This window comes from Anabas testudineus, chromosome 5 (assembly GCF_900324465.2).
Source record: "Anabas testudineus chromosome 5, fAnaTes1.2, whole genome shotgun sequence".
Lineage (NCBI taxonomy): Eukaryota > Metazoa > Chordata > Actinopteri > Anabantiformes > Anabantidae > Anabas > Anabas testudineus.
Genome location: NC_046614.1, coordinates 24,383,859 through 24,400,277, shown reverse-complemented (window position 1 = coordinate 24,400,277; position 16,419 = coordinate 24,383,859). Strand labels below are relative to the sequence as shown.

At 42.3% G+C, this 16,419-nt stretch overlaps 1 protein-coding gene across 1 annotated transcript in view; it reads right to left on the bottom strand.

Moving 5' to 3' along the window:
- Positions 1-16,419, bottom strand: part of angpt4 (angiopoietin 4) — a 51,354-nt gene that overhangs the window by 4,160 nt on the left and 30,775 nt on the right. Inside the window, exons 3-9 of the mRNA XM_026348900.1 lie at positions 6,197-6,352; positions 5,997-6,118; positions 2,329-2,413; positions 1,885-2,032; positions 1,411-1,523; positions 513-614; positions 262-428 (exon numbers count right to left, since the gene is read on the bottom strand). Coding sequence (XP_026204685.1) covers positions 262-428; positions 513-614; positions 1,411-1,523; positions 1,885-2,032; positions 2,329-2,413; positions 5,997-6,118; positions 6,197-6,352 — 893 coding nt within the window. The remainder of the gene's footprint in view (positions 1-261; positions 429-512; positions 615-1,410; positions 1,524-1,884; positions 2,033-2,328; positions 2,414-5,996; positions 6,119-6,196; positions 6,353-16,419) is intronic.

The window sequence follows — 16,419 nt, the reverse complement described above, 5'->3', positions numbered from 1 at the left end:
CTGTATAAACTGTACAAACTGTATAAACTGTACAAACTGTATAAACTGTATAAACTGTATAAACTGTATAAACTGTACAAACTGTACAAACTGTACAAACTGAATAAACTGTACAAACTGTATAAACTGTACAAACTGTATAAACTGTATAAACTGTACAAACTGTGCAGGGATTTCAACCACATACATAGATTCTGTCATATAAGACATACATGCTCTCCGTATGGGTCACTGTGTATTACATGTACTCATATACTACACCTGTACTGCTGCTGCTCTGTGCCCAGTGTAAATCGGTCGTACTGGGAGTGGGCCTGGATTCCCTCCCAGTCCCTCAGCTCCACTCTCAGAGAGTACTGGCCCTGACTGGTCAGCAGGTACAAAGCCTCATTACCCAACCAGTGCTCTCCCAGCACATCTCCAAAACCCTGCAGGACGGGAGGAGGAGAGATCTGATGATGAGCAGACTGTATTTTAAACTTTGATTTATGGACCTCAGGAGACAAACTGACCATTTTGTATTCCCTCCAGCTCCTCTGGAAGTCCACACTGCCGTTAAACCTCCGCTGGAAGACTGTCCAGCCTCCGCCACTCGTCTCCATGTCACAGTAAACCTTCAGGTGACGTAAAAGAAACAGTTTGCACTTTGAATTCAGTCCTTTTCCAAACAGTGGGAGCTTAATCAGCTCGAACACCAACTGAAAACTGGTGTTTGGTGGTTTAAGACACTGAGACACTGGAAACATTCTGAGACAGAGAATCTCAAACATACGGAGGAAGAGTCAGAGTTCATTCTTTTTAAAATGTAGAACAACTGATTGATTCAGTTCTATTACTACTCCTTAAACTCTTTTCTGCTCTCATGTTGCTGGATCAGCATCACAGATCAGTACGACATCACTGACTGTGGTGTAAAAATAACTTAATGGTCTGAATGTCTCCACAGCTGCACATGCTGAGCATGTCAGGCAGCAGCATTTATTATCCTGCACAAACCTAAACTGGTATTAGACACAGACAGAGAGTGGCTCTGTACAAACAGGAACATTTCTTCTGAAAGAACCAAGTCAACCTAAAATCTGAATTATTTCATATATTCAGGTGTTTTTTATTTTACTGTCTCTACCACCTGACTTTGCTTCAGTCTGTTTTTATAGCGTCAACATCTAAAACCTAAAAATGTCTCTTCAACACAATTAAATCGAGGTTTGGACACTTTGAACACATCATCAGTGATGAACCCAGAGTGTTTCAGGTCTTGGATCATGAGACACCTTCACCTGGGTCATCATCACTGGGTGACCACCCTGCAGTCTACTTCAACATGAACTCAACTCTACAGCTTTGGACCTGATATTATTATAACTGAGTAGATCAGGTTATGTCCACGAACAGCGTGTCAGACGTTACCTGCACGGGTTCCGTCTTGTTTCCAATGTAGATGTGATACAGACCGCTGAGAGAGTGACCGGCTTTATAAGCATCTGCACAGTCCTTCCACATCTGGTTCCTAGGAGGTGATCCTACACACACCACACACACACACACACATTTTGATGTCTCACTTCACGGCGGTGAACGTTAAAGGCACCTCTTGTATCTTCTTGTACCTCTTTTCATTCTGCATCTATTTCTAACTGATTAATGTTGATGAAACAAACTTTACTGAAAACAACAATAAAAGCTTGAGGACCACCTGTTTTCACATGTTTGACCAGCAGATGTCGACATTTTTTCTATTTCTTTAACTGAACAGCAGCATGTCACCAAAACCACTTTATGTCACCAGTTGAAAGACAGACAGGTGAACTCTGTCTGGAGATACTGGGGAAAACAGGTCATTATGGAACAGAGAACAGGTCTGTAGGTGGTGTGCATGTGTACCTGTAGCACTGGTCACCATGTTGATGAGTGTGTGCACAGACTCCATCAGCTGGGCCTGCTGCCTCTGCAGAGCCGAGTTGTTGCTGCTGGCGACTCTCAGCTGCTTCTCCAAAGACTCGATGGCGGCCATCTGAGTCCTGACGACAGACTGAGAGGAAAAGATTCACTCCTGTTTAATCTGATGTTTTCTGTTTGTGGCAGGCAGCTGAGGCTCGAGTAGATTGAAGCAGTAGAAACAGAGACCCTAACCCTCTGAACACTCAGACCTGTGTAATCTACATTTATGAGGTCAGACAGTTGGTTTTGATCTTGCACACTGACGGTTCGACCTTATAAATGTAAAATACAGTCTGATCTAGTTCACATCATGTCATCCCGACAGTATTAAAGCTGCTGCTGCTGCTTCACTATAAAACACACAGATGCCCTTTTTATCATCTTTACCTGCAGCCTGTTCTTCTCCTCCCTCATGTCCTCCAGCTCCCCTCTCTGCTGAGACTCCAGCATCTGGACTTTACTTTCCAAACGACTGAAAAACATCAGACAATACACAAAGAACTTCACTCAGTCGGCAGCAGATTCACATTAAGCAACTGAGCTGTTTCATTAATCCCATAAACAGAGTCCATTTTTCTTATTTGTACACTGAGCTGATGTGATGATAAAAACATGATGCTTTAACATTTCCAGACAAGACACAGAGGTGTTGATGTGGAGACGTTTACAAAGTCCATATTTGATGTTGATTAGGTCTTAATACAGTAATAATATGGTCAGTTTGTTACTGTATGAATGTTCCATTGTTCATAAAGTGCTGTATAAATAAAACAGACTGTTCTAGTTCGAGTTTTTATTCCTAAACCACGTGTGTGTTCACATGTTACACTATGAATGAACAGTGGAGTGTGAGAGTTGAAGATTTGACACTTTACTATTTCAGGAATGCTTCACATTAAGTGTTTAACATGAAGGTTGTGTGTGTGTCACAGGGAGGACACGTATCCAAACCACGTGTACAACAAATCTGTGCATGATGGACGAGAGGTCGTAACTCCAGAGTCACTCCCTCTTGTAAGAGAAGCCGTGAAACAGCAGAACAAAGATGAACAACCCGGGTATGTTTCTATCTGTCAGAGCGGTCTACAGGTCTCGTTATCTGCAGCTGAACCAGCAGAGCAGCTGCTGAAAATAGACTCCAGCCCGCAGTTAGATCAACACCGGACGAGCCAAATGAATGAAACCTGACGAAGGAGTGGCAGCAGGTTCACAGGGAAATACAGCTCAGTCCATTCCTCACTTTCTGGCTCTGAGTGCAGAAAACAGAGAGTGAGGTGGTTTTTAATCACATCTGTGTGTGTTCGATGAGTTTAAGTGGTGAAAAAGTGTTAAATACACAGCAGGGAAATGATGGGATGGTGGCAGGAAATCATGAGGGAAACATAAACATCTTTAAATTAAAGTAGAACGATCTTTTCTCTCATTAATTGTACGCGACCCTTTCATGTTTAATGAGCCCACCCTCTGTGAGGCACTAATGTGATGTGATTAATGTGACTCCAGCAGCATCACCAGCGCTAAATTGACTTTAAGAGTGTTAAATCCTGCTAAATATAACACCCTCTCAGTTAATTACGTGTGTTACTGGCTGATGTGGCCGGTGAAAGCCACAGGAACGTGACTGTTCAGGAGTCACCTGGTTTAATTTAGAGCTAGATGATGTGTGAGTGCTGAGGTCGGCACATGTGCAGCGCTGGTCAGTAAATCAGTAAATCTCCAAACTGAGGCTGAATGTTTATTAAACTCTTCTTTAAAACACGACTCATACGTTATGTACTGCATTTACCGAGCATTACTCAGCCACATTTAGACCTGGAAGTGTTTGTTAGGAGAAGGTTGGGGTGAATGGACAGGTCAACAAAACACTGGACTTTCCCACAGGAGACCGGAGTTCGAGCTGCTTCTCTTCCTCTAAAGTCATGTGACAACGTTTCAGACAAAACATTCAACATTTGAATAAATCTAAAGATGTTTGTTTAGTGCCCAAACCTGACGTGTCAGCGATCTGTGCGCACAGTTGTTGTGTTTGTGGCGTGAACGGGCTGTGATTTCAACACACGCCTGTTGTGCAGCAGTGTGTTTACAACGAACACTCATATAGATTTTATGAGGGCGTCGTGACAAACAGCACATATGGGCGTTTAGGTCGGACGACTTGTTGTCTCAGTTTTTGTATTTACGTCCAGTCAGGTTGAGTTAAAGACATCAGAGGTCAAACTTTGTCTGTAGTTAGTCGTTTCCAGTAACTCAGGTTCTGTGTAACAAGCTCTGCTCAGAAGAGAAAGTTTAAATGAAGGTAAATGTAAAATATAAATAAACCAGTTGAATCCTTCATTTAAAATAGATTTATTACATTTATTGTTACCTCATAGATATTTCAAAGTGTCACAGATCTTTAACTATTTTACTACTCTCCTGTACAGTAAAACCTGTAGTAATCAGTTCCTCAGCACCAGAGATGTAATATAATATCTGTTAACGAGGCTTTTTAACCAAACTGTCTCGCCTGAGGTCCAGTTTCTGCTGAAGTGTAGCTGACACGACTCAGACACGACCGTCCGTCATATGCACAAATCCAGATGCGTGTTTTACACCTATGAGTGATATTCTTTTACATTAGTGGTCATATTAAGAGCTGAAACACATTAGCAGCTCCTGCTTCTGATCACTTCAATATGCTGACCTGCATGTGAACGAGGAACCATCGCTGACTGTGACGTGGACTGATGGGGAGTCACTGATCTGTGTGGTGCTGCGGTTTTGACCCAGTGTGTGTGTAAATGTGCGTCTACATTAATGTAATCACACGACACAACCTCATATATGTTTGCATTTGCATCTACAGTAAATATGTTATGTCTGCTCTAAATGTTGTGTGTAGTAGTTCGTACTGTGTATTTACTGCGTTTACCACAGTAAATACACAGAAATAAACCTGAAGTGCTGTTTTCACAGCGTCTACATTAACCTCAGATAGAGGAATGTTTGCTCTGTCCTGTGCTGATAGATCCTTCTTTCACAGACCTTCAGTTTCCAAATGATCAATACACTCGTAGCTGTGTGAGACAACATTTCCTTTCTAAAATAGAATGTTTTGCACATGTAGAAATAAAAAATATTGACATTTTTATCTGTTTGCACCGGCCAAAGACAATAAATCCCAGTGCACAGTTTTATAGCCAGGAGACGTGTTCAGACTGACAGTTCGGAACTGAGAGCCAGATCAGGGCTCCGCAGAAACTGTGCATGAACAAATAAAGTGCTACCGACAACTGTACACACAATAAAAATATTTACAAGATATAAACAGTAAAATCTGATTAAAGTGTCACCAGACTTGACTCTAATGTCTTCAGTGTTTTATAGTTGAACTCCAGTCGAAATAAAACAAACATACACTTCTGTGAAAAGTGTCAAACTGAATCTCCGTCACTTTGTCTCAGCCTCTATTTTAACTGTTTCAGGATTCAAGAGATTTATTTGTCAAATACGCAGTTATATGGGGAATATCACGAGCAGTGAATGTGAAGACTGTGCAAATATTAGTAAGGATAATAAAGAAAAGACTAGGTAGTTAAAATATGAAGTGAGGATGTAGAAGATGCTGCGTCCAGCGTCTGTCTGCTGAGTTAAGACACTAACTTAGAGTTAAACACAGTTAAACACGCCTGATGGTTCCTCTGCATGTTTCACTTCAGCTCACAGTGAAAATATTGTGACTGTAAATAGTGTTTGTGTCTCGCAGCAACAGCTCTGCTCCAATTTCCATCGTCTCCTATGACCTGCTGCTATTTCAAATATTCTGAAGTTGTGAAATCGCTGATTCTCTGTCGGGGTCAGATCATATTTGTGTCAGAGAATCAGGACAAAGTGTGTGTTCAGGGTCTCAGGGGAAAATCCCTCACGTTTTACTTCTAGTCAGGTTAACCAGGGATACACAACGGGGGATCTGCATGAACAGAACACTACTGTCTCTTCGGGGACCAGGTCCCTTTTTATTAGGGACTCTCTATTAGTGTCACTCCAGTTACTTCACGCTCTCATTATTTTTCTACCTGTTCTTGTCTTGCAGCCGACTGATCTCCGAGGTCTGCAGCAGCAGCTCCTTCTCCAGCTTGTTGGTGGACAGAGAGTTCTCCAGAAGCTGGATCTCTATCCGAGACGTGTGGTTCAACACCTGGTGGAAGAAACAACGTCAAACCCAGAGAGTCTGACTTCAGGCGACAACATCAGCAGCCTGAAGGCAGCTCGTTACCTTGGCTTCAACCACATTGAGTTTGCGCGTCTGCTCCGCTGTGTGTGTCAGGAGGTTCGTGCCGATCTCCAGCATGGTGGCCGTCTGGTTGTGAACAAAGTGTGACGGTATGTTCCCGAGGTTCGGCCTCACGCTCTTCTGAATGAAGTTCTCCAGCTGCAGATGAAAGAAGACGTGAATGCAGGTTAAGTCAAAGTGTGTGATGTCAAAGGAAGATTGAAACAGTCCATTGAGTTTGATTCATGTTCTCATTAAAACAGAGATGAGATGTGGATTGTTCTCTAAACTGTGAGTCTGTCCAGAGCAGTGAAACCACCCACCGAGTGCACCCGGTTCACCAAATCAAACATATATAATGAAAGTTGTCAGGAGGTCTGGTATATAAAGACGCACGTCTCTCCATCTCTGGGAATATCAGCCGATGCCAACTTGTCCTGCCATGATTTGACCTTCAACCCCTGACAAATAAATAATCCAACCAACCAACCGACTCCACGTCCCCAGGATATCAGTGCCACTGAGAAGCACAGGGAGTTGATAAATATACTGCTGCACCAACAAACAGATTGGTCCCAGTGGGACGTCCAGTTACCAACGAGGCCGTTTGATGAAACACAGCGAGGAGAAGTTCAGGCCACAACGCCCAGACCACTTTAGAGTCTGGCGTGGATCATGTTTCTTCTACTAACGTCATCTCAAAACTTTTAATAATGACTTTTTAAAAACATTTTGACTCGACACAGATTAGATCACAGTCGGATGGGGTCCGTTTAAATAAGGTGTGGTTTCAGCTCCGTCTGTTTCTTTTTCATTTCAGAGCTTTAACAGGTGCTCGTCTCCGGCACCAGATTCAATAAGCTGCTCGTCCTCAGCAACACAGATATGATGTATTCATACCAGATAAACCACCTGCTGCAGCAACTTGTAGAAAATGTAATTACTTGGAAAAAGTAACAGAACATATTTGTTTTTGCAGTTTATTTGTATAGAAATGAAGTTTTTAGACTGGTTTGACTGTTTCTTCACTGCACCTGCCTCCATATGACAGCTGTGACACATTCCACTAAATTTAACTAAATCTTACTTAAATTATTGAATAAAGAATAAAGAAACACAGACCGGGAGTAGCTATAGTCCCTAAAAACCATCTGGAGGACATAAAGATCCGTTATCTTACTTTCAATCTGCAGCATTGAGTAACAAATAACAAAGAGGGCACATTTACTGTACAACTGTTGTCTATTAGTTGATCGTACAGCGCTGGTGTCCAGGGACTGGGAAACATAAAAAGTTTTCACCTCATCATAAAATTGTTGCACATTCATGAAGAGTTTGAGCCAAAAGATTCAGTAGTTATGAGAACAAATGTGGGTCAAAGACAAAATAGAACCGACACTAGAAAGCTCGGTTACACAATCCTCTAAATACATTTTAATGAGACAAAATGTTTTGTAAATCTCAATCTTCACCTACACAGAAATAAACAATGATGGGAGATACGTCTGCTTTTCTGCAACAGTTCATGAGAAACCAGGGAAAACGTTTAAATATGTTCTGTTTCACAATGTTGAGAATCATTTCCGAAACACCGTGGACCCAAACCAAAAACTAATCACTTGTTTCTTGACTCGTAGCCAAACTTGGCACCAAATTTAAATGAAAACTCTGAACTCGCTGAGAGATCCTGAGTAAACAAACACACACACAAAGAGAAAAGAGCAAAAACTCTCTGGAATAGGCTCAAAAACCCCCTGAGAGCCACTGGAGATCGATGCCGGCTAAGTCGTGTTTGTTATGGCTGCTGAAAGCTGACAGCTGATTCATTTTTCATACGCACTGTCTAATCCTCCAAGTTCTGTTTTCATGGTTTTTATTCCTTTTCACCACTGATGTTATCCACGTCAAATGACTTTATCACATTCATCACACTTCATGCACTTTGACGGCGCTATCACTCATTTTTACTGCCTTATTAAAGCTGTTCAGGTGCTATTATGTTCAGTCTGCTTCAATTCGCTTTCAGATTAAACAAGCTCAGCTCTGTTCAATCAGAAAATGATTTTACGAGCGGTGAGATACGAATCGCAGTGGGTTTCTGCAGGGACCGCTGACCGAGGAAGGAAAAAGAAACACATGTTGTGACGCAACGACAAGTTAATCAAATAACCAAACAGGAGAAAATAGCTGGAACGAGCTGGTTCGTTTCTCCCTCCTGCTCTGCTTCCTGAGATGCTGCAGATAGAAGCTGATGAAAGCCCACGTTTCCACCTGAGCACTGCACAAAACTAGTTGTTGTAAGTCTCTGAGTTTACAGTCTGAACAAACACACGGTGCATGTATGACAGCATGATGGGGGTAATTAACAAGAGAGCTGAGATGAATTGAAACAAACACGACAATCAAAGTTCAGCAGGTTCCTTTCTGGTCATTGTGTTATTTCTGTTGTCTCCAGAGACGCAGTGTGCTGACTTCTAACCGACCCGTGCTTCCTGCTGTAGGATTAAAACGATCCGCACATAACCAGCACACTGGACCTCATCAGAATTCACATACAAACACACACGGAAACTGGCATAGCTTTATGGAAACACACACAAACACAATTAGCTCCACGAACACACACTCGAACTACACAGGCCGAGCTCTGGGAATACACACACAGCCCCACGTATGGAGGGCTGAGATGCTAACTCAAACCACATGTTGGCTTCGCTGTGATCTGGCCCTCTGGGTGACTTTACAGAGGGAAGAGGGGCGGGGTGGAGGGTAGGGGACTGGGTGACTGCACAGACCTGATAACAGGACTGACGCACAGGCGAGCAGCACCGATACAGATCGGAGGGAACAAGTGCAGCGTGGATCTCTGGAGTGGGATCTGAGCTGGCAGCGCCAGAGACGTGAGAAAACATCAGATGAGCCTGAACTCAACAGAAAATATTAAGATAGAGGCAGCTTTGTGTAAACTGGGATAAAACGTGACCCCTGTTTATGTTTAGCGTCCAACAGTGAGTTCTGTGATGTTCTAGTTCACTGAAAAACCCAGTTTTAGAGCCGGTTTGGTAGATGGTTGTAAAACATGTTCACCAGAGTTCACATCCTGTCCTGCAACATTTCCCATGACCACGGTCTTCCCTTAAGCTTCACAAAGTGGCTTTAATTGCCGTGGTTTGTCAGCTCCTGTATTGGGTGCCTCTCCTTTCCCCCTGCTGTTCGATGGAGCAGCATCCATGGTGCTGCTGACTGCTGGTCCAGTGGGGTGTCTGTTTACACCAGTGCACATCAGTGGCTTTGTTGCTGTGCAGGTTAAAATACAAATACAGTAGACAGAAGAAATAGCAGCACTGTCCCAGCGTGGTTAAACTGCAGGTTTCTGCAGGACTTTCAATCTATCTTCATCACATTTGAGCCAACACTGCTTAATAATGACAGACACACAGGGGAACATGCTGAGCTAAATCAAATGTAATATGTTTGGTATATATCATAATGAATAAATATTGATACTATCTAGAAGTTAATAATAATATAATATAATATAATATAATATAATATAATATAATATAAACCAGTAAAACCACCCTGATCCTGATGAACCTGAGCAGACGATACAGGACTTAAAGACACATGTATACTTTGCAGCTTGTTATTTTATTGCACTGTGTCTCTGAGTATCAGGGAGCAGATGTTCTGGCTGAAGGAACGAGCAGAACAAGCCAACAGCCTCGGGCTTCATTCCTGAGCTGCACTTGACATACTGTACAGAAATATCTCTGTGTGTGAAGTGTAACCTTCACTCCCTCCATCGTCTCCCCGCTGCCTTCATCATCCAATGTTTTTGTCTTTTTTATAATTTCACATGTTTAATTCTATTATTCTGGTTTACACTAACTGACTAACTTAAGTTGTTTCTCGCTCTGCGTCTGAGCTCTGACACCTGCTGAACCTCTGATCTGTGACACGGACAGGAATCCCTAAAGGTAGTCTGCACAGATGGACAGTAAAGTCAGGATTTAATTTCCCCATAAAGCCTCAGGAGCGGCTTCACTGTGGTTTGTGCTTCCTTAAAGGTTCATCATTAAGAAATGCCACAATACAGATGGGAAAAAGACAAACTGGAGGCAAAGAACCTGTCTGTCTGTCAGTCTGTCTGTCTGTCTGTCTGTCTGTCTGTCTGTCCCTGCAGGCTCCACTCACACCCTGAAGTCTTTCATAAAAGCATATTAAGTATTTATATTAACAGTGTCAAGTTCGGAACATTAATAATAATCTTCAGTCATTTTTGGACGTGCAGTCAGCAGCTGTGGTGAATCGATGGAAAACTGCTTTGAAGCTCTGTTAAGAAACGTGTACATTAGGTTTTGGTGACGTGTGCTGACAGGTTTGTGGTGTAGAGAAATCATTTAGCTGAACGTTATCTTTTAACATTTAGACATGTTCTGTTTCTGAGCGGAATGGAGTTGTTCAAAGCACCATGTTAAAGCTTTTCCCTTTGACTTCTTCATCACCACAGCGTCGTATTTGGAAACATTCCTGACTGCAGATATTCATCATATGTAAATCATTCCGTGTTTTTCCACCTGTCAGCGTCGACTCGGACGTTCCTCTGTGAGCGCACACGATCAAGCTGACCTGCTGTTTTCATTCCTGCTCCATTATTAGCACATCTCTTGACAGGCCTGACAGTTGTTTTCTAAAACACCAGACCACTGCAGAGATGTTTTACACAAGTTCCTCATGGGGAGTATACGATAACAATATCATGATTATAGTGCTGTCGGGGTGAGCCGGTGCAGCCAGTCTGATCTATACTGGGTGAGCCGGTGCAGCCAGTCTGATCTATACTGGGTGAGCCGGTGCAGCCAGTCTGATCTATACTGGGTGAGCCGGTGCAGCCAGTCTGATCTATACTGGGTGAGCCGGTGCAGCCAGTCTGATCTATACTGGGTGAGCCGGTGCAGCCAGTCTGATCTATACTGGGTAGAGAACAAGTGTTCGAGTTCAAGCTTTTTATTTCTAGTGAAAAATGGTTTCTCGTGAAGAATTTGTTGTTTGTTTTGGCCGAGATGGGGGGGGTCCTTCATCTCACTGAGAGGCCTACAGGTAACTAAGTTGTGCTTCTGCCTCTCCAGGTGAAGTGTGGAGTGGATTTGTTGCTGTGTGGTGAACCTGTAGCTTCCTGAAGTCGCAGCCCTCCATTTGTTGGTCCTGCACCGCTCTGCTCTCTTTCTCTTTTTAGATCAGGGCTGTGTTTAAGTTAACATCAGTAAACTTAATGTTCTTTTAATTACTTAATTTATTACAAAGAGTAGCAGCTCAGCGGGCAGCAGGTCAGACTGTGGTTGTACTGGGCTGTTTCCAAATCCGGAGGTGTGCAACTGTGTGATCCTGTAAAAGAGAGGTAGCGGCTCTGAATAAAACATTTTAATTTATGTCCTCACGGTTGGTTGTTTTGGTACCACGCAGGGAAAAATCTCCAGGGGTCGACGCTCTCTTTGGTTCTCTTGAACAAACTGTTATGTGTTTACGTTGGCCGCCTGCAGACAGAGTCACGCCTCCAAAAAAACCATCTGAAAGAATGTGTGGAAGTTATGATGGTGTAAAAGTTGGTGTGAGTGTAACGATGCACACGATGAACTCTTTAAAATCATAGGTGGAGTTTGACATTTACAATGGGTGGGGGCAGAAATATTTAGCTTTGGGTTCACAAACCCTAAAGTTACATTCCATTAATGTTTGAGTATCATCAGAGTTGATATGGAACTTACTGAGAGAGCGACGCACAGATTAGACAGAGCTCTGCTTCAGATAATGATAAAACTGTTTAATTAACCACGATCTGAACAGAAGTGTTTAAATCAACCTAACAACTGGATAATTACTGTTCATGCACCTTGGTGAAGCAGCTTGGTTTGATTAAGAAATGACTGTGAGTGATTGAGACTGGATTAGTTGTCAGTTCATTACGTTTCTGCAGCACATGTGTTGTCTCTGTGTTTACTTAATTAAATCAAGAAGCACTTTAAGATCCTCTCACACGTCACAGGTTAGAACCTCTCATCCTCCCTGATCCTCTGTTATTTCAAATAATAGAAGCTCTCACTGCTCCCACAGACTCACCTTCTCTGTGGAACCTTGTTTAGCTTGTGATAAAGGATGTTTAAAGGGTAAATCAAATAAACAGCTATATTAGATTGTTTTATGAACCCATCATGTCTGTTGAGTGTTGAATGAAGTTTTGATTTTGTTCCATTTCAATGAAAAGCTACTAACCTCCTGTACGGGACCATGTGTTTTAGGGCAGGACCCAGTGAAGCACAGGGATCCCACATGTCTCTAATTAATTCTCTAATTTACAGCTGTGTAGTGCAACTCAGCACTTAATGAGACTAACTTGTCATTTTAATTCAATCTCAGCTGCAGCGGCATCGTGGATTCTTTCCTCTGATCAAATTCATCTCAGATTTCCAGACAGCTAAAGTTGATCAGAGCGGAGATTTGTGCATCTGTTAGTGATCATTAGTAAGTGACAGAGAGGAGAATTAAAGCAGAAACAGACACGAGTTCAGCTTTCACTTTCCTTTCTTTAGTGCTCATGTGGCTTTTAATTCTTTTTATGGGAAAACTTCATTTGTGGAAGAGGTAGGAGTGGGAAAGTAGTGGAGAGGACCCAAGTTAGTTCTGCTATTTCAAATCCTGCTCCCACAGGACGCCAGCGCAAAGACTCTGCATCAGACATGAGCCAAACACAAACAAAGCAGTTCCCAATAAAACGTACCCAGATCCAAAAATGCGGACTGAGTCAAATCATCCTGCTGCCACATCCTTCTACAACCTACAGTCAGCAAAGTGGACAGTTGACTCATTCCTGGTCATCAGAGAAACACAACCCCCCCTCCAGCAAGAGAGAGACTCAATGTGCTGGAGCTTCATGCAGCTATTTGTCCTCTGTACAGACCTGGATGATCCAGAACAATCCTGTACCACAGATGTAGGTGGCAGTGCCTCCATAATCACCCCCCAATACTGCAGAACTGTTCCTGCAGCAGGTGGAGAGTAACTCCAGAGTCTCATCAGATAATCTCCAGTCGAGGTTTTTATTTTTACTTATTCTGCTCAACTTCAGCGTCTAAAGATCCAAAACATGAGACAAGTTGAATCTGTGAGGCTGTAATTACTGTGCACACATGATGTGATTATTAGAGGTGCTGATATAAGAAGATTACCACCATCTTAGTTTAGAAAGTTTACATGCAAACGTTCACTAATTAATGATTAAACCATCTGTGATTCAGGTTCTAGTCAGGTCGACATCACAAGGAAACTAAACATCAGAAAACTAAATTAACTTAATTTACATGTTTCAGAGTAAACATCACTTTCAGTGTGAACAAACCATGTCACCCTCCTCATTTCTGTTTACCTGCCCTATATGACCAGTGACGGTGCTTTTGTGTTAATCTATGGCTGTAGGCTCCATGCTCATGCTGGACCCCCCCGACATCTGAACTAAACCCTCACTTAAAGCCAGAGGTGGAGGTTTAACCTGTTTGTCCGCGATCAGGAAAAGAACAACTTCCTGCGTCTGTTTAATATATATTTATATTTATATACATACACACATACACACACATCAGTCACTCGATTGTGTCACTAACCTAAATAATACAGTCTGTTGTGTGTCAGAGAGTCCCTGCTCGGTTTGTGTGTGTGAGAGTAAATGAATGACTGAGTGTATGTCAGTAAATACATCTACACCTTATACATATATAAGTCTGTGTGTCTTGGTGAGACTGCTGGGTCACCACTACGGCCCCCGCAAACGAGTCACGAAAAATATCTCAATCATCTCACCACAATCAGAACCAGATGGGCTAAGTCAACATTGTGTGCGTGTGTGTGTGTGTGTGTGTGTGTGTAAATAGATGCAAAGCTGGATACGTGCGTGTGCACAGTCTCGAATACAGCTTTATGTTCCACTTTCTGACAGATTACCATGATTATGTTTATTATTATTATTGTTTCTGTGTTTCAGTGTCTGTGTAACTATCTTTATAGAGTTCTGTGTCAAACTGTGGTTAATTCAGCTGTTTAAAGCACATTTCATCACAAACTAATCTTTAGAGGTTTTAGGAGTTTTAGAGCTGATGTGTCAGAATTTCAAGGTTTAAGGTCCCAATTAAAATGTCAGGAACAAGTAAAGTAAAAATAATGTATTGTCCAAAGGTGATTGAGAACGATCCAGGGGCCAAGCAGGAAAAACACAAACAAGAGAAAATATATTAGGAGAAAAAGGAAGAACTAAACAAGGCTGGGGGGGGGGGGGGTGGCAAGGTACAAAAGGTTAGGACAAAACATGACCCAGTACAAGACAACAACAGAAAACACGGCCCAGAGGCTCAGAGATAGAAGTAAAGTAAGTAAACTGGAGAGGCGAAACTGTACTGAGAGCACGGTGATAAAAAGTCAGAAACAGAAAAAACGGAACAAAAAAAAACTGGAAAATACGCTAAGTCCAAAAACCAAGAGAGACAAAGTCCAAAAGACGAGACAGGATCAAGTCAAAAGGGCAACGTCTACAGGTCAGTCTCGATCAGGGTGATGAGGAGACTGAGAGGGCAGGAACAGGACGATGGACCAACAGGGACCAGGTCGAAGGGATGAGGACATGAAGACAGAATTAGGTTCACATGAGGGTCAGTGTGAAAAAAACACCTGACAACTGAGGCTGGAGTTGACCAGAGTCCACTTTAAAACTAGAGTAATAAACTTATTAAAATATTTTAGTATAATTCAATTCAATTTTATTTCTATAGTCGTCTGAAGGCACTTTACTGTTACAGGTTTATATTCACTGAAAGTTTAGAGTGAGGCTCCCCCTTCTGACCAATCAGAGACTTCTGCTTCAGGTTGTTCAAAGTGTGGTGGATTGTGAAGAGTGAAGCTCACAGGGAGCAGGAGGAGCTGATTGGATCAAATGTGATTCATCCCTTTATTATAGTCGAATAAATAAATGAATGACAGCTGTGATTTCTTTTACTCACTGTCCAGAACAGTACATTAAATTCACAGACAGAAGAAAAGACATCGAAGATGTCTGCGCTGAAAGACACGTCTGTAACAAGAGCTGAACGTGTTCATCTCTCTGCTGTGACAATAAATAAAGCTGTGTTTTATATTAATGACTGGTGGTGTCACAGAGCTCCTCCGTCAGCGAGTTCGAACAGATGGTGCTGGGCGGACGCTGCCTGATGATGGAGTCATTACCTGGACGATAGACAGTGTGGTGGAGAAGTGTTTGGTAAAACACGAAGGAGAAGCGATGCTGTCGTAGTTGTTTTGGTTCTCGGTGGAGAAAAAGTGAGACAGCGATGGAGAAATGAAAACACAGACTGTGGTTTGGGTTTCACTGCTGTAGCTGCTGTTTCATGATGATGTGGTTTGTGACTGAGCCAAACTGACTTCAAACTATTTAGTCCGTCGTATGAGTGGTAACGATGCGGAGAGACACCTGAAGTTTTCATGGCTGAGGTGAGTCAAACATTAATCTCCTGCAGTAACAAAGTGAAGCCACAAACCTCAAATATCATTTTTATTTTAGTACAAAGACGTCAGAGAGGTTCACACTGTGTCAGCCAGTTTCCCACCACGTGACAACAACTGGAGTTTTTGAGTCCAGATTTGTTCATAGTGATTTCATTTACAGTTGTGTTTAAGCTACGAAGTAGAGATGTGATCCTCTACTGTGTTTCCTGATTGTCTTATTAAATAAATCTTCTTTGTAAAGTTTAACATCAACAACATGATGACTGACGTATCAAACTGCTGACATTTGACAGATACATGTGACAAATTATGAGACAGGTGTGAATCGTCCTTTCTTCACACTGGGACAAATCAGCAGGTTTTAGCTGAACTGTCCCGTCTTCAGTGCGAAGTTGGAGGCAGCGTAGTGTTTTGTTAAAGTGCGTTCTGCTGTTACTGCCTAAATAATCAGCACAGTTATGAGGAAATGCCAGCAGTGCCATTATTCCATGTTGCAAAGTCCATTTCTCTCACAGGAATATTAATGGGAGTCCAGATCCGGATCTTCTGCTCGTGTTTACTTTCTTGTTCCCGTCCCAGATCCATTTAACCTATGAACGGATGAGAACATTCTAACTTGGCTTGTGGTCGTGCAGTTTGGTTTATTTGGCTTTTAATACGTGTTAAAAGAAACTGAAAAC